This window comes from Ambystoma mexicanum, chromosome 12 (genome assembly GCF_040938575.1).
Source record: "Ambystoma mexicanum isolate Mex_15411 chromosome 12, UKY_AmexF1_1, whole genome shotgun sequence".
Classification (NCBI taxonomy): domain Eukaryota; kingdom Metazoa; phylum Chordata; class Amphibia; order Caudata; family Ambystomatidae; genus Ambystoma; species Ambystoma mexicanum.
Genome location: NC_090936.1, coordinates 48890061 through 48911875, shown reverse-complemented (window position 1 = coordinate 48911875; position 21815 = coordinate 48890061). Strand labels below are relative to the sequence as shown.

At 48.5% G+C, this 21815-nt stretch overlaps 1 protein-coding gene across 1 annotated transcript in view; it reads right to left on the bottom strand.

The window, feature by feature from the left end:
- Positions 1–7555: 7555 nt before the first annotated feature.
- Positions 7556–21815, bottom strand: part of CAPZA2 (capping actin protein of muscle Z-line subunit alpha 2) — a 175919-nt gene continuing 161659 nt past the window's right edge. The window contains exons 9-10 of the mRNA XM_069627932.1: positions 21666–21728; positions 7556–8511 (exon numbers count right to left, since the gene is read on the bottom strand). Coding sequence (XP_069484033.1) covers positions 8371–8511; positions 21666–21728 — 204 coding nt within the window. The 3' untranslated portion in view covers positions 7556–8370. The remainder of the gene's footprint in view (positions 8512–21665; positions 21729–21815) is intronic.

Genomic DNA, 21815 nt, shown 5'->3' with positions numbered 1-21815 from the left:
GCCTCTCGCGTGCAGTTTTTCGGTGTGCGCTCCCCACCCTTCCAGGGAGGCATCCGTGGTCAGTGTCTCCTGGTGGCCTGGGGTCTGGAAGTCCATGCCCGCCGTCAGATGCGCGCGGGTGCCCCACCACCGGATCGCTCGTCGAAAACTCTCGTCGAGTGTGATCCTCTCCTCGAAGCTGCCCGTCGTTTGGATCCAGCGCGCGTCCAGGAACTCCTGCAACGGGCGCATCCGGAGCCTGCACAGGGGAATAAGGTAGATGCAAGAAGACATCATTCCGAGGAGGGACTTGATGGACCTCACCTTGGCCGCGTCGGCAACCAACATCCACTGTACCTTGCCAGGATGGCCCTGGTCCTTTCCTCCGACGGGGAGGACAGAAGGGACACTGTGTCGAGCTTCGCTCCCAGAAACAGTGCGTCTTGCGCGGGTACCAGGTGGGACTTGGCGTAGTTCACGGAGAATCCCAGGTCCGTGAGAAGTTGGACGGTCCTTGCCGTGTGCTCCACGGCGAGCTCCCTCGTCTTGGCTCGGATGAGCCAGTCGTCCAGGTAGGGGTAGACGTGGATCCCCTCTCGGCGCAGCTGCGCCGCCACTGGTGCAAGGCACTTGGTGAATACCCTGGGTGCCGACCGTAGTCCGAAGGGAAGGGTTCTGAACTGATAGTGACGCCCTTGGACCACGAACCTGAGAAATTTCCGGTGCCCCTTTAGGATGGGAATATGGAAGTAGGCATCCTCCAAATCCAACGACGACAGGAAGTCGCCCTCCTCCAGCTGACCCAGGACGTGCTGGAGGGTGACCATCCGTAACTTCTGTGCCTTGATGAACTTGTTCAGTCGTCGTAGGTCTAGGATGGGGCGCCATCCTCCCGTCTTCTTCTTCACGAGGAAGTATCTTGAGTAAACTCCGGAGCCCCGAAGCCTCTTTGGGACGAGTTCGATGGCGCCCTTCCTGAGCATCGCCTTTACCTCCAGGAGAAGCTGAACGACGTGAAGCTCTTTCCTGGCCACAGGGGGGACGCGCGGGCACCTTCTTTGAAACTCGAGCGCGTGGCCCTGGGCTAGGGCGTCCAGCACCCAACGGTCGGTGGAGATGGACTCCCACACGCTGACGAAGCTCGCCAGCCGGCCTCCCACCGGGGTGCTTCGGTGGGGGCCCGACCCCACGGCCGGTTCAATCCTGCTTCGACGAGGCTTTGCCGCCTTGACCTCCTTGGCGACGACGGCGGGGTCCGCCTGACTTGCCTCGTCCCCTGTAAGCTTCCTGAGACGACGAACGGGCCGCTTGACGGTAGGTGGAAAATCCGCCGCCGGAACCTTTGGAGGCGCCCTTTCCGCCGCCGCTCCGAAAGGGCGGCCGCCGTTGCTGGAGAACCCCGAGAGTCCGGGCCGTCTCTGTGTCCGCTTTAATGGCTTGAAGGGAATCGTCCACTGTTTTCCCAAACAGGTTGTTCCCATCGAACGGCATGTCCAGGACTCTGGTCTGTACGTCTTGACGGAAGTCAGTAGCCTTGAGCCATCCACGCCGTCTAAGGCACACGCCGTTGCCCAACTGGCGAAATCCAGTGTCGGCGATGTCCGTCGCAATCGTGATGGCGTGGTCAGACGCCACCTCACCTTCCTGCAAGATCTCCAGGGCCTCCGCCCTCTTGTCGTCCGGTAGGAAGTCCAGCAGGGGAGCCAGTTTGTACCACAGCTCCCTGTCGTAGCGGGCTACGATAGCCAAGGCGTTGGCCGCCTTAATCGTCGTCGCTGCAGACGAGATGACTCTGCGCCCCATCGTGTCCAATTTCTTTCCCTCGCCGTCCGGCGGGGAAGTCGACGTGAAGGCCGCACCCCCCCCGCTTTCTTCCTGGCCGCCGCGGAGACGACGGAGTCCGGGGTAGGCTGTGCCCGGAGGCACAAGGGGGCCGCGTCCGGGACCCGGTACTTCTTCTCGTACCGGTCTCTTCTAGCTGGCGTCGTGGATGGGTTCTTGAGGAGGGCGAGGCCCTCATCCCAAATATCGTCCAGTAGAGGTACCGCCAGGACCGTCTTCCTCTTGGCCTCGCGCCATTGATAAAGGAAACCTTCCTTCTTCTTCTCCTCAGGGCAGAGCTGGAAGAGCTCGGATGCCCTGGCGATCATGGAGTGAAACGATCCAATCTCGTCGGGCGGGGAAGCCCGGGTGGGAGGTGACGACGGCAGATCCTCGTCGTACAACTCGTCGTCCGTACCCGTCGCGGCCGTGTCAGTCCCCGTATCATCCCCTCGAGTCGTGGAGTCCTGAAAAGGAGGTGGAGGGTGAATCCTTCTTTTCTTGGGGGGAGGGCTGCCAGAAGGTCCTGGTTCTGGGTCCCCTGACGGGAGTGGCTCCTCCGCTGGTGGTAACGGTAGTCTCGTCCTTATCTCTGAGCATAAGGACTGTATAGCCAACAAAATGGCCGCTGAGTTGTCTTGCGGCGTTGGCAGAGGGGAGTCCGACGGGCTGTCAGGGGCCCGTCGGCACCCTCGACGATATCGTCGTCTCCTGCGTCGGGATCCCTCCCGACGGGCTGGTCTTCTTCCACGCCAAGGCTGTGGCTTAAGACCTCGATCAGCTCTTCCTCAGAGGTTGAGGCCGAATCCACGACGACCTCCTGCCCCCCCCTTCTTCTCCGCCGGAGGTTTCACGGGGGTCCTGTCGATGGGCATAAAAGAGGACTCCCTCCGCGGTGGCAGGGAGACTCTGAGCCCCGAGGTCGCCACCACTGGTGTAGCCTCCACAGGCTGAGCCAGGGCCGCCGCGACTGTCTCGATAGAGGCCTTGGCCGGATGGATTAAGGCTTTCATCACCTTAGGTGCGCTCACCGCCTTCTCCTTGAGGGGGGGGGCACTGCCTCGCTCCCCCTCTGATGGGGCCTTCGAGCTCGACCGGGGCCTCTCCAGGAGCTTCGCCGGGTGCTCGGCCTTCCTCTTACCCGACCCAGAGCGTTGGCTCGTGGTTGATGGTGCCGGGAGGGTGCGCCCTGCCTGGCGCCCTTAGAGCCCGACCGTTCGGCGCTCCCGGTGCCAGCGGACACGCGGTGCTTGGCCTTGTGTTGGACCCCCGTCGCCGGGGCGTCCTCAAAGGTCTTAGAAGACCGCTCGGATTTCTTCCTCTTCTTCTCGCCGGACGGGCTCTTCCCTTCCAGCCAGTTGGCGAGACGTTGATGGTGGTCCTTCATGGTCCGCTCTGACATGTTGCCGCAAAACGCACAGTCCTTCTCCACGTGCGTCTTGTCCTCATGTAGGCAATAAAGACAAAAGGAGTGTTCGTCTTCCTTAAAGACATTCTGCAGCTGGCATCCAGGGCAGACCCTGAACAGCTTTCCGGGCGTCGAGCTTCCCTTCTCCTGGGCCATGTCCGAGATGGGCCTGAGAAACTTCTGGAGTCCTCCAAAAGCGTAGCTCGACGAAATCTTCACCCTTGAGGGGCGTAGACGAATCCGACACGGGTCCCCGTTGATCGGATGGAGAGTCGGTGGAGCTTGAGGCTCTTTTGACCGAAAAAACAAAGTTTTTGAGAAAAAACAGGAAAAAATAGCACTAACGCTAGAGAGCAATAGCACGAGGATCCCAACACATGAACGTGCGGTAAAAATCTGAAGATGGCTGCCAGAGGCGGGGCTTAGGTAGAGGGCAGTCATTGGCTGTGGTCACTATGACGCAGAGATCAGTGATTGGTTACTACTACGAAAGACAGATCAGAAACAAAACTGATACTGGTTTTTTCTTTACCGAGGATTCCCAGCCTGACGATGGGGAATATTCATGAGCATGTGAATCCATGCCAGACCCCATGCTGGAGAAATGTTCCTGCGACTTGATGCCTGCGGGCTTCCAGTACATTACAAATAAATAAAGGACACAGGGCTGCTCTACCATCAATGGCTGATGACTCAGTTGTTTGAAGAAAGGTTATACATTGTAATCAATAATACAAATAGTAGGCTTTGTATGGCCATCCTTTAAAGTATATGTCCTAAAGGACAACAATCCCATCACATGTTTAACTAAAATGAAATAGGAAAGGATTTGGATTAAAACAAAGATTATAAAGAAACACTATCAGGCAGATAGAAACTCTACAACTCAAGTTAACCCAGACATTTACTGCGGCGATTCCTGCAGCTCTAAGCCACCCAGTGCCTCACGTTCCTGATGGTACTGTAACATTAACCTCACAAGTTCCATACTCAATTACACGTGTCACTTCTGTTGTATTTATTATGCAAAGATCTTTTGACAAAATGCAACAGTACAGCTTACAAGGGTCTGTTAAGAAACTGAAGGCGTCTATTGTTCACAGACATCCCCCCTTTTCCAAGCTAGATCTTCTATTTTCTAAGTTGCTCTTTCAAATTTTTCAGGTAGTTCCACAGAGTCGTGGCGCTCCGAGCAGCCTGATGTCTCAGAAACTACAGCTACCAGCATGCACCAGAGTGCTCAGAAACCGGAGGTGGTTGGTGGATCCCGGGGAATCAGCACAACAAAAACCGCAAAGACTAGAAATGCTACAATGCATCTGGCTCCAAAAAACAAAACTCAGACCAGAAGGAATGAAATGGTTTCGGTGTTAAAAATGGAAAACCCTACACAGTACCTCCATAATCACAACAGGTGTACAATGGGGAAGCGGAAATGCAGCCAGTGGGCAGATGTAAAGCAGAAGGGGACACTAGGGAACGCAATCAAAAACCCACAACAGTCCATATTGACTGTCTAAATCCAGCAGTGCAACCAAGGACAAACTGTTCCAGAGACCACATGGCAGGGTTGCAGGAACTGGGATATGAAAAAGGGGCGGGATAGGCTAGGAAGAAATTGGCCCCGGGAAGCATCAGACTTAGCTACGCATCGGAAGACAAAAGAACTTTCTGGTCAGGAAGGTGGGAGCTATAAAAAGCCAACCGAGTCAGTTTGCAGTGAGAGATGTCCAGATTAAGTTGGATGAGGAGCACAAGATCACAGGAGGGGGTGTAACAGATGGAGAACAACTTGGGAGAAGACATTTTGGTGCGTTGGTGAGTGTGAAGGTAAGGTGTTGGATTAAGAGATGAGTTTCTGATGTTTGTATGGATGTGGGCGAATGCAAAAAAAGAGAAGATCAGGTGAGTTTGGAGGAAGTGGCGCTAGTAAGGAGGAAGAAATGTAGTGAGCAAGCAGAAAACTATCGCTGGTGTGGTTTAGTGAGCAGGATACTATATCCCCTTGGGTGTTTTCAGGGAGCAGAACACCATGTACCCAGAGGATGCTGGAGTAGAGGTATTGGAAGAGGGCAGCAGATAGCAAGCAAGTGAGAAACAGTAGGATGGTGTAATTAGGAATAGTGTGTCAGGAGTGATATCTAGAGGGAAGTGAATAAGACCAGGAGAGGGGTGAAGGATAGATACAGGACAAGGAAGACTAGAGTGGGGGAGTGGAGAAGAAATGTTGAACTAGGACGGTGGATAAAAGCAGAGCATAGCAGAGTGGGTGGAGGTTAATAGATGAAAGACTATTTTCTGGAGCAAAGGCACACCTGGGTGATCAAACTATCACACTTAGGTCCCGTAGGTTGGCCCTCAGGGAGTTAAAGAGTTATGGCTAAGGCTTTTAGGCCCTCCCGAGAAAGGCAAAGGCTAGACAGTAGGGGTAACTAGGCTGTAGTCAATCTGTACTGTACTGTGATGAGACCTTTGGGAGAAGGGAGCCTGGTCTAGAAAGGTGCCCGCTCCCCCTTATGTTTGAGGGAAAGGTGAACAGGGACCACCCCTAGACTGTGAATCTCAATTGCCTATTTTTGTATGAAAATCTTGTAATAAAGACAGAAGGCTTATTTACTTAGTGACGTGACTTATTAAGAACTTTGCCACACAGAATACACAATACTACAGCCTTGCCATCATGGACAACCTTGGCAAGGAACTGATATTACTGATATTAGAGCCTCTATAGGGACGGTAGATTCCAAGACGGCCAACAGGCATCGCAAGCTCTATAAAGCACATCAACTACGTTTTAATAAAACATTTTTATTAAAACACACCACAAAGAAAAACAAATAAAAGTAAGTGCAGAGCGGGTAGATAAGTAAACGTGGACAAATGTAACAGGACAACAAAAAGAAATTGCTTTGAAGGAATGGTATTGGATCCAACCACGCGGCAGTGAAGTTCGCAGGAAATAAAAGTGGAAGTCTGTCTTAGTGAACTGGACTCTGAGGGAGACTGTTTCACCATCTTGTGCAATGTGGCCCACATTCTAGTAGATGAGTAGCGGGAGCGATTGTGCTTTTCACTATATCTTTTTTTGTGTGGTCTTATTTAGAAGTTTTCCAACTATGAACCAGGACTTGCAAGGCATGATCTGAGTACCACACAATGCTTTACATGTAAACAAAAAAATGTACACACACACACACAAACATCACAATAAGAGTAGACAGCAATAAAAACCTAAATGGAAAAAGAAAGCATAACAATATTAATAAATGTAACAGTACATTTGTGGCAGATACATAAAGCAGCATACATGAGCCAAAGGATGGGTTGCATCACAATGGCTAATATGGTTTCAGGCAATATGTTTTCGGCTAGTACATTCTTGTGTGGTTCTTAGAAAGTAGCAGGGACTGCATTTTCAAGTTCGGGGGTTTGGTTTTCGGCAGACCATTCCAAATGGACCGAGTATAATACAGGAACCTTTTTCAGGTTTGTGGCTCGAGCCCAGGTGTGTGTGTAGCGAAAGACACCATACTTTCCGATTATAGGAAGGCAGCAAAGCAATCCTGCTAAAGTCACCAATCCAGAGCCTGGGTATTTGCCACTTCTAACTCAATGGTGTAGCGGACAGCATTCCCTTATTGGCCATTGGTTGGTGGGAGTAAGGTTCTCCACACCCTACTATTCGGATTCCCATATACGTCCTTTGTCACAGTAACCAAACTCTGGTGGGGACACTAAACCGGTGCTGCTAAAACAGACTGCTAACAATGGACTCTTTCTGCCATTATCCCCATGCAGCTAAATGAACTTCAAGATGGTGTGTAGTGTCCGATTAGCTTGACGGCAAGACAGGGGGCTTGGGATAAGGAAGAGGCTTGCAACACCACACTACAAAATGTAATTATCAGCTAAAAAGTAATATACCGGCTGGTGAGCACAAGTACTGTTGCACAAAGGAATGTAGCAGCATGTACTTCAAAGGGAGCTTCTGCAACTTCAACATTGGTCTAATCCAATAGTAAATACCCAAGTGATGCCCTTCATTTCAAAAGAGCGTACACAGTCCACATATCAACTAGCAAAACCTGCTTTTTAAAAGGCTTAACCCCTAAGACCACATAGCGGGAAGACCAGAGTTGTGAAGATAGGGTAATGGAACACAAAATGCACTACTGTGGCAAAAGGAGACAAGGATGCCGCTTTCACATCGCTTATTAAATGTTCTTACAAGTTGAAATCTGAGATGCAACTACTTCACACTTTCTAAATGAGAAGTTATGAATTCACAGTTAGGACTGTAAAAGGCCACGGCCCACACTCTCCAAAACAACTTATGTGCAACTCGCATAAATAGAAAATTTGCATTTTAATGTCACATTGAATTGTTGTACATTTCAATCCAAGAAAAAACAGACATGGTAAGGAGTACGGGGTTATATATATATTACAATTTGCTGTGTTATAATACATTTGTGGCTGTATAATAAAAATAAAAACTTAAGGGCAGATGGAATTCAAGCTAATTTTTAAACAGCAGTCATCAAAACAAAGCATGAACTGCATGTATTCAATAAGTACTTTCTTTTGTTTCAAAACCTTGACATTATACCTTGGCTGCCTTTGAAAAAGTTTCAGTGGAACACTGTGCTAGCAAAATAAACGGATTTTCCAAAGGTTATAACATAATATGCTTTCATACAATGGAAAGAAAACCGACTGTTTATAAAGGAACACAGATGCCAAATCCCGGATGACTCTGAAACTAGAAATGTTCTTTCTTGAGTCAATTACACTTGAGTGGTATTCGTCCACGCCATATTAAAGTACCAAACGTTAATTACAGGGTTAAGTAAAAATATCTTTTCATCAGTTCTGGCTTTTAGCCCAAATCTAATGGGTATGCTTTTTTCTTTACAATAACGAACGAAAGCAGTGGATAAGTTCAGATTAAGCGATTTAACAGCTTTCTTCCAGAAAAAGAAACATTAAAAAAGGTAAATAATGGTTCATAAGCTAAGCTTTGTGCTCTAATCAAATTACTTAATTATAGTGATTTCCAGTGGCCCGGGTTGACTGGGAAACTTGGCCGTTTTGAATACTTTTGCAATGGTTTTCATTTGGATATAAGGACAGTAAAATGATCCAGCCATGCAATGTTCCTTTTAAGCGTTCTGCATCTCTTTTCCAATTTTGTAGCTAAGGATCTTGTTCCAGTCGATCTTAGTGCGGGTGACTGGTAACTGGCGACGTAAGGCCTTGAAAGTAGTGTCCGACATGGTTTGATAGTTCTCGCTGATGGCAGTCTGTGAAAAACAGCCAACAATTAGTGTAGAATAGCAATAGTTGTCCAAGTTCAAATACAATGCATGCCGATTTGCCAGGAGAGTTTTCACACAATTAGCAAGATACTTGGGTATACACAACCTATTAGGACATTCCACGAAAAGACTGGACTGAATTGTGTTAGTACAGATCCGGTGGTCCGCTGTAGATTAATAATCTCGTATCAGGGTTGCTGCATTGTCCCTGTAACTATTTCACAGTAGTGCGAGATCTGCTCTGCTGGAAATCGCATTCAGCCATTACAGAGGCTACTCAACACTGGATTTAAAGTACATAGCTGCAGTAACATTGGTGGTTCTGCTATGTGATGATGTGCTGGCAGCACTAAAATGACGACGCTGGGTGGTTTTGCAGTGACATCCAAAGGTAGATGCAGGAGGAAGGGGAAGAAGAGAATAAAGGATAGCTTGACATAGGGGCCGATACAAGTGGGGTCTCCCACATATACATTTAGTTTGATATAGACCACCAAGAAGCAAATGTTCTACAATGTATTTGTTTATGATTTTTAAAGCATTTGTATCTTCACAGCGCTTTGAGGTGAGGAGGTACATGACAGGCCAGTGGAGCTGGTAGTCTTTCGTACAGTCAGATGTAGACACATAGTTCCTGATCCATCTTCCGGTAAGTCCCTCCTACAAGAAAATCTTCAGACTAGAGAGTTGACTGAAAAGCTTCATTATAAGAGACCACCCAAAGTTTGGAGGCATTGTTGCGTTAGCATTGGGCCAATGATCAATTCAGAACCTGTGGAGGGGAAACGGCCCAAGATCACTTGGTCTTCTGTCCCCTTTTGTTATCCCTCTGCCCACCCTTGTTTCTGTAGAGAACTTGCATCTTTTCTCTTTATATAATGTGGGCACATTGTGCAGCTTTAAACCTCCCACATTTCTTAAGTGCTGAAGAACTTGTGCGACCATAAGGGTTTTTTTTTTTACATTGTGGTTGTGGAGCACTGAAAAGGGACAAACAATGTTAAGTTATCTGTGCTCCGCTAACAGCACATGCAGAAAAAAGGCGCGTCTTGGCTCTGTGGTGAAGTGTCTTTACCGACAGCAATACCAATAAGGATTAGCGCAGACTATACACAGTTGCCAGAAAGGGACTGTTAGGGAGAATTCTCAGTTTAGTGCTAAATTCCTCCTACCTTAGAGACCCCCAGCTCTTTTGCTGAACTTTGGGACTTTGAACTTTTAAATTCTATGTGTTTTCTGTGTTGGTTTCTTTTGGTTGTGGAGTCTGACAAACTCCATAGGCATCATCTTTTACATTGTGTCACACAGCATCTTCAGTCAGTGGAGTGGCACAGGGAAGTATTTTAGATTTGCCAAGGTTTAAATACCTTCTCTTGGATAAACTACTGTTTCCAAGAGCAGTAAAGGGAAATTGACTGGACTTATATTTTTAGCTTTATAGACCCAGCACACAGTATCTTACAATTGGGTGCTGGAGGGGTTACTTGGTATCCCCTTTGTCTAGTTTCTCATGTAACATTTTTATGTTATCCTATCCTCAATGAATGGCTCCCCTTTCCTTTCCTCAATGAATGGCTGGTGGCAATGGTTTACTTTTAACTACCGTGGTGTGCTTGTACTGCAGGCTGCGTTCGCACCTGCAGTACAGCACCCAAGGGTGCCATTTTTGTCAAAATGGCCTGGTCGTCTTTTTTCACAATTTCTTTGTGGAAAGGTCCTTCTTCACTCTGCGTGTCAAACTAGGTTTGGTCCCTTTGTTTGTTTTGCCTTTGACGGGATTCACGAGTGAAGCCTGCCTCTGGCTCCAGGATGTCTGGCAGGGGCAGGAAGCGAGGGAGGCACCGGGAACTCCCTGTGCGTAGTCTCCTAGAAGACAGGAATGCACTCCTAGGTGATTTGCCGGCTGGCTGTCTGGCAAGGACAGTTACCCTGCTGGGTGACCGACAGCTAAGTTGGAATGAATGGGAGAAATCTGCATAAAAGGCAAGGCTTTTTGGCTTGGAAGGCAGAGTCGACCACTGGACGAAGGAATCCGAAGAAGAACTTGGAAGAGACGCCTGCTGCAACTCCTGGACCGTTGGTTTGCCCGGTGAAGCCCTGCTGCTGTGCTGAAGCTCCAGCTCCGAATTCGCCTCAACTAGAGAAACCCTGCAAGGACGACTTCTCCCCTTGAGTTGGTGGGACCAATCAACTCCAAAGTAAGCCACCTGGACATCCTCTCAAAGCTGGTTGAATTTCCAATGCCGTTGCTGCTGGAAACCGTAGAGCCAGAGAGAGGAACACCAGATTGGGTGCGTTGCTTTTAAGTTGACCAAGAGCTCCACGAAGATCCTCCCGACTCCCAGGAAGCAGGACTGACGGAGCCTGAGCCACCTCAACAGAGTGCTGGACCCGAGATGCAAGGAAAGCCCATCTCGACAGCCAAGAGTCTGCAGTGTTGCTATTTGCTTAGACGCGAGGTGCTGAAACCGCTAAGTGCCACTGAATAGAAGTTGGTCCTTTTCTGTCACTGAATGTCCCGTTGCAGTGCAGGAGTCGTCCACGACTGAGGACCAGGAACGGGATCTGCAGAGCTGCACAGGAACAGAAGCCAGCCAAAGCCCCTTTCTTCTATCCAACCAAAGGTACTCTTACAGTCCAAGAGAAATTACCTCTTGTTGTGTAATCTCACTTGTTCTCAGATGTGACTTGTCGTGGTTGCTTTTGTAGTGTTGCTATCAGCTTCTTAACCTCACAAGCCTAATAAGCTTGTGGCCCTGCTTTGATTTCTTCTTTTCAACAAAGACTTCTAAAACAATGTGCAAGACTTACCTACCTGCAAGAAGTGCTAAAGCTCACCTAGACTTTTGCCCAAATTGACTTTGGCCTAGCCTGGCTCCTTGAATAACTCTTCTTCCCTCTGACATTGTGTTTGGTCTTCCTTGCAGGAAAGGGTGAACTAACTTTGCATTGGGGGTTTCAAAAATACTTACCTGCTTCAGAATATTTGTGTGATCTCTTGTTTTGTTCAATAACCCTTTTTCTTTGGTATACTCTTTAGTCTGGTTCTAAATGCAAACAGTGGTATAATAATGTCCACAGAGTCCTAGTTTCTAAAGTCACCTGAAGGTGTAGGAAGTGTGTGTGCCATTCCAAAAGGGCACTTACTGATTTGAAAACAAAGAGTGTGTATTTTGGAGTGTATTTGTGTGTCACTATTATACTGCCCCTTCTGAAGAAGGCTTACTCAAACTGACTGGTACATTAATTAATAATTGTTTAATCAGGTAACCTTGTGTGCAAGAGTTTATTTCAATACCCGTTACTGTGAATCTCTGTGTAACTCCCCTACAGCTCACATTGACCCCTCTTGAGATAAGCCTGGCTGCTCAAAACGCTACCAACCAGTGTAGTACACACTAACTACACCAAAGGTTGGCTTCCTATTGCCAGGGGTTCAGGGTTGTTGTAGTGCACCCAAAGGGTACTGCATACAATCCTGCCTAACAGGGACGCGGAACAGTCAAAGAAAGCAGGATAATGGGGCGTTGCAAAGGAGGGTTAAGAGTAAAAGTTGCTGCACTGACACAGGGCTACCAGAAGATCTCCTGATGGAGAGATTGGCAAGAGTGTGCAGACCGGGAGATGGTGAGACCTAGGCAAGTAGAATCCATGCACGAGATTTTGTGCACCAGACATTAAAGAGGCGAGAGAACTCAGGGGGGGAGGCGGGGGTAGGGTCAACAGGACAGGAAAGATGTTGCAGCAAACCAGGAGTAAGGTGGTGGAAATAAATAACATAGGAGACACTGGACAAATTGACTGCAATGAGACTTTGCAATCTGGAACCGGGCGGGGGAGGGGGTCTAGTTACCTAGAGTCATTGAGAGTTAGGCTGGGACTGGAGCTAAATTGTCCAACACATCTGCAAAACCTTTTGCTTTCTGTGCAACCACCGATTTCCCTCACTAATGCTTAGATACGCTGCGAGTAAGAGGGGAGACGCAACAGTGCCAACCTGAAGGTTGACAGGAAAGGGGTACACCAATGGCACCAGAGTTCTTAAAGATACAGGTTAACATTACCTAGTATGCTGGCGTATTAAGGTGTGGTGAGCATTTATTTTAACAGTTTTCCTTATTTGAATTATTGCTTCTATCTGCCACACTGTTAATATTAAGCTTATGAGCATCTAATTTCCTCAGGTATTTAAATAATTATTGGCTGACGCTACACTGATATGTAAAACAGTACACTGATTAATGAAAAAGTGAGCTGTGGAAAAGAAAATGAAGCTGCACCATAAAATACATCGATATGGATCTTTCATAATAATGATCATCTTAGCTCCATCCAATTCATTAAGGCGTAAAGGTATTTCTTTTAGATGCAGATGGCCTGTGTTAAACCCAGCCAGACTTAGATACTCTCAAAAAGACAAGATTCTGAGTAAACTGTGGACCATCATCAAAATCACAATAAAAAGCAGAGAGGTTACAAATGCTGAAACATAGGAACATATCCCAAAAGCCAAAGCTTTATACCAACGCTTTATGACACAAGAACCCAATAACAATAGCAGACAACAAAGCACCAGTAAGGCACCCAGAAGGTTAAGTTTCAAATGACACCACTGGCACTGTGCAATGGAGCACCTGCGCAAACCTGGCATGATAAAGGTTCTGCCCTGCCCCCACATGCACCTGGCACCCGCACGCCAGCCCAGACCCACAAGTTCTTTCCTCCACTGCCACCCCCACCCTCCACCTCTATTTTCCCCTCCCTCCCTCCCACCTCGACTCCACCTCCCCCTCTCCTACACCTCTACCACTGCCCCCCGCTCCACAACCCTGTTGATCCCCTTTCACTCTCTCTTGATAGCCCCCACCCGAATTCCACTCACCACTATCCACCCCTTGCCCCACCACCCTCACCTCGCTCAAAGCCGGCCCATTCGCCCCCTATCCAGGCCCTCCATCTTCACTTCACTAAGCGCAGGCTGCTCAGTCTCAACCAAAACTCCAGAATCTGCAGATCCTCCCTCCTCTGTCTCCACACACACCTTTGGCACTGCCCCATCGACCCAGCTGCAGAAGACCTTTTGCCTACAGCCACACTGCTCCCCTCATCTGTCCTGGCGACCCCTTTCCTTCCCTCCCTGCTATACACCTACCCCACTTGCCCTTCCATGTCCACCCTCTTCCCCTTCTCGTCTTCCCTTTCCTATCCTACCCATGCCAACCTGCCTCACCCGCAGCATCTCCCTCCTTTTTCCCCGCCCAACCCCAGCTCAGGACATCACTCCCGCTCCCACCCATCTCTTGCATCCCCATCTATACCAGATCAGTCGCCAGAAACAAACACTTGATTCTGGACCTCATCTCTGATGAAAACCCTGAAATCCTTTTCATCACTGAAACCTGGTTCTCTGATGACTTACTCCTATTTGCACACAAGCCTTCCCCACAGGCTGCTCCTTGATCATCCATAATATTACCAGCAGAACAGGGGCCATAGCCATCCTCCACAAGCCTCACCTCACAGGCCTCTACAGACCCCGGGCTATGACAGAAAATTTGCAGACTCCCTGCGTGACACTGTATCGGCCATACTTCTTTCCCACCAAACTCTCACTGTTCTTGGGGATCTAAACAAATGGTTCAACTCCACCTCCAGCCCCATGACCCGCCATCTCATTGACAACATGGAAGCCCTTAATCTGTCACAACTCATATCAGGCCCAACCCACATTGCAGGTGACATACTAGATGTAATTCTTAGATGCAGTTTTCAGCTTCCAACCTGATATCCGCCTGCACCCGCCCCCTCATCTGGACTGATCACTATCTTCTCTCAGCCCTGAATCCAACGGCCCCTTGCCCCCTGCATCCAGCAGCCCGCCCCTCCCGCCAGGATCCCACTCTGGATCTGCCCTGACCTTTCCTCCGCCCTACTCTCCTTCCTGCCCAATGGTCCCTCCAGATAGATACCTCCTCCCCAGACAGACCTTTTTGACCAATGGCTCACAGAAGCGCTGTTCCGTCTAGCCCCCACAAAACTGCCTTCCAACCGCACAGGTCCCTCCCTCGGGTGGTGCAGCCATCACCTTACATTGCTCAAAAGCATCAACCATCTGCTGGAACTACACTGGCGGAACAACCCTTTTGCACAAAACAAACACATTCTGGCCAGGCAGACGAGAGCCTACAGATTCGAAATAAGGAACGCCAAACATGCCTTCTACACCTCCCGCATCGCCAATGAAACCAACCCTTGTCAAGAACTCCACAAGATAATCTCCAGGTTCAAGACCCCCCCTCTGCTCTCACTCTCCACCCATTCTCTCATAGGCACTGTGTGACACCCTCTCCGACCATTACTTCAACACAGCCATTGATGGGAACCTAGCCATCCATGCCAAACTACCGACTTTTTCGCCGCCATACCAACAGCACCCCTATGCCTACCCTTTTCAACTTCTTCTCTGCAATCTCCCTTCCCGAGTTCTCAATTCTTCTCACCAATAGACACCTCTCAGGTTCCCCGGGAGAACCATGCCCTCTGGCCCTCAAAAACATCCTCTCCTGCACCTTTGCAAGAACCTTCACCAGATCCATAATTAACCACTCCTGAACAGCAGGTATCTTAACACCAGAATACAAAACCTCTCACGTCAAACGACTTTAAAAAAAAAAGCCCTCTCTTGACCCACTCAGCCCCTCCAACTACTGCCACAAATCCCAATAACCGCTTCATAGCCAAATTATTAGACTGCATGGCCTACTCCCAAGCTCAGCCTCTTCTCGGAGGCCCACAGCCTTCTCGACCCTGCTCAGTCTGGCTTCAGACCCCTGCATGGAACTGAATCCTCCCTGGTCTCATCTGAGACGACCCAAAAAGAACAGCAGACCACTGAGGGCTGAGCAGCTCTCATCCTTTTTGACCTCTCAGCAGCCTTCGACATGATTAACCACTCCATCCTCACGATTCTTGGCATAAGAGATATCTGCACTCCGATGGATCTCTTTCCTCTCTGACCACTTCCAAATTGTCTGCCTCAGTCCTTTCTCCTCCGCCCCCTGCCCAGTCCCAGAGTCCCCCAGGGAGCCGCCCACCCCTTCTTGTCAACCTCTACCTTCCCCCCTGTCAAAGCTCATCTGCTCCTTCAATCTCACCTCTTACAACTATGCGGACGACACCAAGATCACAAACTACCCCTCTTCACGCCTCCCAGACCTCGTATCCTGCCTCTCAGACATTGACTACTGGATGACGAACAATCACCTGCTCCTCAACACCGGAAAAACAGAAATCCTAATCTGTGGCAAAACAGCTCTCCTTCCCCAACTGATCCCTTGGCCGCATTCATTAGGACACGCCCGGACTGCATCTCCCCATGTCAAAAACCTAGAATGCACTTGTAGCTCACTTTCCCTTTCCCATCACATCAATGCAGTCTCCATATTTGCACTACCTCTGCATCCTCAAACTGATTTTTCCCCCATCTCTCGTACCCCCATACAGTATCCGCAATGATAGCCATTGTTGGGATGGAAATTAGTATCACCGCCCTAGGCGCATCCAGGTGAGGCGAACCCCATATGCAGTGATGTAGTGTATAAGGGGGAAGAAAACTGCACCATTAAACACAATGTAGAAGCAAGGTAGTGCCAATAGCCAAACTCCATGAACCCAGTTCACTAGGCCCAACTTCATTAAGGCAGAATGAATCTACAGAGCCTGTTCTCACGGACGTTCACGGCCACACTGTCTCTCCACTGTTGCAAACATTTAATATCTTTCAGAGGAATGCGCCCTGCAAGAGCGTGAGACAACACAAGGCTCTTCACAGCATCCATTTATCTCCACTAAACTGCCAATCGGCCTCTAACCCCCAGCGAGAGCAAACGCTAGGCCCACACCACTGATTCGACCCCCACACCTCTGCATTCCACGATAAGCAAAAGACCCTCCTGTGTCCTACCACAAATCAGGTGTCCATAAAAGATCCAAGCGTGCACGACTGTATTTCTTCCAACATAAAACAGTCTTTGTAACACGAGGTGCAGGGAGGGATACATTAAAGATCAAACCCAGGATGGGGACCTTGAATGCAGAAAGTGCGGTATCAACAAAGCCCTGAATGTGTGGGTCAGCTTGACTATATTTTATCCTCCCTTCTCCTTTCCCCCGGCACCATTTTCTGTGCCGCCCAGGTGCATGCCACAATGATGGAGTAAGGAGTTTAGTGTGTTAGTTTAGATGTAACATTGTATTATGTGAGCACCCTAACCTTCACCCAAGACTGAGACAAGCCTAGCTGACTCGCGTGGTTCCTGATCGACAGCAACAGAACAAAACAAAACAATTGTAGCCTGGCATCCCTTATGGAGCAGGCCCATCTATCCGGTCTTACCAATCAACAGCACAATTTTTGTTCTGTATATGATGACGCCACATGGCTTTTTAAGCTTCTGCTTGTCCTTGTATTAACCAGAGCACTCTCGAGTAGCAGAGTCCTTTGCTGATATTTTGTATTATGTACAATTAAACCTTTGTTGCACCACTATTTCCTGGCCTATTTCCCTAGAAGGATGCCTTTATTCTGGAGTGTGCGTAAAGGGACTTGCCTTCACCACCATTCTCACGCCTACATTACTTTGATTTCCTCTACCAAGGGGTACCCACATACAAACTGAGAATGCTCCAACAGGTCCAAAACTCCACAGCAAAGCTCCTCCTCACACTCTCCCGAGAGAACACATCTCTGCCGCACTCAGGACACTCCACTGGCTGCCGATCAGTCGACAGGTCTCTTTCAAGGCAATGTGCATTACGCACTGTGCTATCCACAAGAAAGGCCCGGGAATTCCTCCAAAGCAAGCTCTCCCGCTACCACCCCACCAGAAACCTCAGATCAGGCCATGCACACCTTCTGGTAGTCCCTCATTTCAAGTTCCCCAGATTAGGAGGTACCGGCTTCTCTGTCCTCACACCCACATTCTGGAACTCCCTCCCCCTCGCGTTCTGCTGCATAGAGGATCAACTGGCTTTCAGTAAACCCCTCAAAACCTGGTTATTCCCCCCCAACCTCTTGACCCCCATCACACACCCGCCTGCCTCAGCCAGCAGTCCCCTCCCCAGCCCACACCCTCCCCCGCCTGCCCACCTCAGCCACGGGCCTGTTCTGCCTAAACAGCCTGATCTGCCATTCTACCTTCTTGTGGAACGCCAAGCACACATGGAGGACTCGTTAGTCACTCCAGCAACTTGCACCTGGAACGAACCCTGAGAGTGGGCCAGGTATTGCACCCATATGGGCTTGGAGAGTGGTAATGCATTGCACTTAAAATACACCTTGGGAAATCACGCCGATCGTGACGTAGGACAGGACTTCGGACCCCTCGCCCATGGTTGGCATGGCAGATAACTCCACCACACGTAACCAGGCACCAGGAGCCTTGTTTTCGCACCAGAAGGAATAAGGGATAGCGAGCTCTTCCGCGCAAACAACCTCCTTTATGCATTCAAGCAAGTCGCCTGTGTGACGCAGCAATACTCCTTGTACATAGATGGAACTCAGGAATCATTCATTGTCTGTACAGCTAACCAATTTCTCCCCTTGCACATCAAACCATTGCAACTTAGTGGAAGGCACGGCTTCACTCCACACACCCTGCACGCACATACACATACAACACAAACACTATTGCACATCACCTCTTCCACAAAAACAAAGCTACTTTTAACAACAAAAATTCAAACTGTAGCTTTCCACATAACTCTCCATCGCCGTAAACTCAATCCCCCTTTAGTCCATAGTATTCCTGCGCTGCGCCCATACACACTCCTTTTGGACATGGTTGACTACCAGGGTCATGGCCATCCTCGCATAACTTTATTGGCTGAACTGCACAAACACATAATAGCTACTCCCAAACATTCCAAAATTTCTTTGGACTTCAGTCCTTCCGAAGGCGCTCCACCAGAAGCACGCTGGGACCATAAATTTGGTAAAAGGCACTATAATAAAAGACAATGAATACTAGCACTTAGAATAACCAATCCCAATGCCAGTGAGCACCGGTGGGGCACTCATCACCTTACACCCAATGGCCAGGCACTCATCGGCAAGGCATAGGCAAGTCGCTAGACCTCTAAACGGACTGGTTTACCAAAAGTGCCTGAAAGACCAACCACGTCAAAGTCTGCAGAGGCGCCAGCACCCAAACCATGGCACAAGAGATACAAGGAAAGGGGGAAGGAACAGGAATACATCATTATCTCAAACTCACTTTACCCTATTTTAGAAGAACAAGTTACTTACCCCTGGTAACGTCCTTTTGACTGGATGTTCCGCCAACGTGATCACAGTGGGCAGTAGGCCTGGCCCAGCCCAAATACTCCACCACTCTTGACATAAGGCGTCGGTAAGAGGAGTCGGCATGCTCACCAGGGTCAGGCCTGCCGAACTCAATCTCAGGAGAAGTGTTAATACCACTTGCATTGTGCAAGGTATCACAAAGATCCTGCATCTGACCCTCCTCCGAGATGAGGCATTCTGGCACATTAGGGGTCCCAAACTGGAGACCAAAAAGGAGCCTCCCCTTAATCAGAATGTTCCTCCTCCTCGAAAATGGAGGTGAGGGACTTCAATAAATCCTTCTTTGGCAGAGGAGTACACCTTTTCTCAGGAATCACAGCCAGGTGCTTTAAAGTCGACGACTTGGAATAAGCAACCGCCATTTTAGGTGGTTCCACTGTTGCCATGGGATGCGCTGGTAAATTTGAAACTGTCAGCGTCGACAACGGCTCCGAAGGCATCGATGGCCTGATCAGGGTGGAGGACCCGACACGCAACTTGCGTGGCGTCGGCGGCTTCGATGGCATCAAGGGTTTTGATGGTTTCGATGGAGACGAAGACCGTGACCTCGCTTCATGTCTCGAGCGATCCTTATGTGCCTTGTCCGTACAAGGCCTCGAAGGCTCCCGATGAGGATCGCACCGTTAACCCGGGCTCGAGGCCGCGCGAGTATCAGGCCGAGACCGTTCCCTGTCGGCTTCAACAGAAGGCACGGAAGGGGCCTTGCCCAGTTTGTCGAAAATGTCAAGCATTTTCATCCGGAAAGCTTCCCACTCAGCGGGCGTAGAAAGTTTGGACGGGCAACTCACCCTCTCAGGGGTGACAATCCTGTCAAAATTGCCTTATCTCCTGAATTTTAAATATGTATGATAGAGATTCGTTGATGAGAAGAGGTTGAGAGTCAAAAGCTTGAACAGTCTTAGAAATAATTGATAATTTTCTCCTTTTCTTGTTCTGTCCTCTGTTAGATAAGCGGGACCACCAGCGAAACCTAGTTTTAGTACATCTGCAGGCAGTTTTAGATAGACTTCATGCTATCCGTGTGTCTCTTTCTAGTGTTCAGAAATCGAGTGTAACCTCTTCTCTCCCAACTTGACTCATCACATGACTGGTCTGAGCAGTCTCTGTGGCAGGGAGACTGTAGACCTGCCACCAGACCGAGTCTTTAAAGAAGGCAGCTAACTTCTAGGATCACAAAGAATGCGCCCTATACTGAACAGGTGGCAGCTGTTGCTCGGATTCAAGTTAACCAGCTGGAAAGCTCCCCACTTTTAGGATTAGGTGTGGCTTGCTCCTGTAAACCCCAGCTGAGTGCTGAACCTTCAACTTGAGGAATGGGGAGGCTGAAGAATCCCTTCTCCTGCAGTAGTTCTGTGGCAAAGTTCTGGACTGTGGTCTAAGAAGGTGGCTGCAGCATCCGGTCCAAGGTTTTTCTCCCGCACAAGAGGTGTATTCTGCAAATGGTAGTTTTCAGATGTTGGGCTTATCGAACTCTGATAAGTGACCTGCCCTGGGGATACCAATGGTCTCAAATGGCTGCAGTCTCCAGGTCCATCTAACAATGACCTGGAGTCACATACCAGAGAAGGAATGAAAGAATCAATTTAAGAGGTGAGAAGAAATAGGAATAAGGACATTAAGAACAATAGTGTACTTGGACTGAACACTGAGTAGCATAACATTAGCACAGTTAAGCCAGGCAACTATTCTGATTGGCACCCACTACAAACAGCGGATTGCTGTAAGCCAACTTTATACAATGATCACCTAACGTGGAAACATGTCATGGATCATGCAAAGTAGGGCAAACCCAGAATGATGATGAAACCAATCTATAGGTTTTTTTCTGCCAAACTTGGTCAGTTTTCTTTTTTGTCTTAAGAGGAAGCCCCAAGGAAATGGCGTTTTGCAGAAGAAATTCAAAAAGGTTAACAAAGAGTGAGTTCTCAAATCAATGGTTCACGTTTTTGCCCAGAGCCCAGGGATTAGCATTCCACATTCTGACTGCACATCAAAGAATGCACGCCCAAGACTGCTAACACCAGCTTACTGCCCTACTTGCACTTTGACCTACTCTGCATCCTTTATTAACTATCCTGTAAATCACTGCCTTATCGATATTCATTTGAATGTATATTTTGTAAATTTTGTAAATCTTCCTGTAATAATCTTGTAATACTCTGTCACATTGCCTTGTTATGCTTTCATCTTGTTGTAACTAAGTTAAGCGCCCGGTTGCCCCTGGGCCTGGTGCGCTATAGAAATAAATAAAATGCAAATACAAATATGATTTGTATCATGCCAAGAAATGGGCACCCTAAAGGCAAAGAAGGGAAGCAGAAAGTGTTTACTTAATGGTGGGCATCCCAAACAGAAATGGAGGATTCAGACCGGAGGGACTTGACATATTGTGCAGTGTACATTCCAGTTCTATTCAACGCTCTTACCTTCAGCAAGAACTTGGTTCTCGCATTTGGGAATTGTGGCAAAGAACGCAGAGCTTTTCTGCCTCTATGACCTTCTCTTTTAGAGAATTCACGTCTTGGACAGTATTTATAGTAAGATGTTAAGTAGGATTATACATGGGGTAAAGGTGTAAGGAGCACCTCAGAAACCATTTGTTGTTTTTGTTCATCACTTGTAGCTGAAAATGCCACAATTGACATGGAATCGCAAATATTGAATAACCTATGGTCACTATTACCAGGCAGGCCACGAGTATGGTAAAACAAATCCATTTGCAATTACAGATGCTTCTTAAGTGCAAATCTATGCCATGCATTTTGAAGATCTTAACCTGGTACTCGTTTTCGGCAGCCTCTATAATTTTGATAAACTCCTTTGCTGTTTGCGCTTCAGTCTACAAAAGAAGAAAAAAACAGTTTTAATAGCTAAATCGCATACAAAGAACAAAGTGTCAGTTAAACGACTGTGAAAAATAATCTCT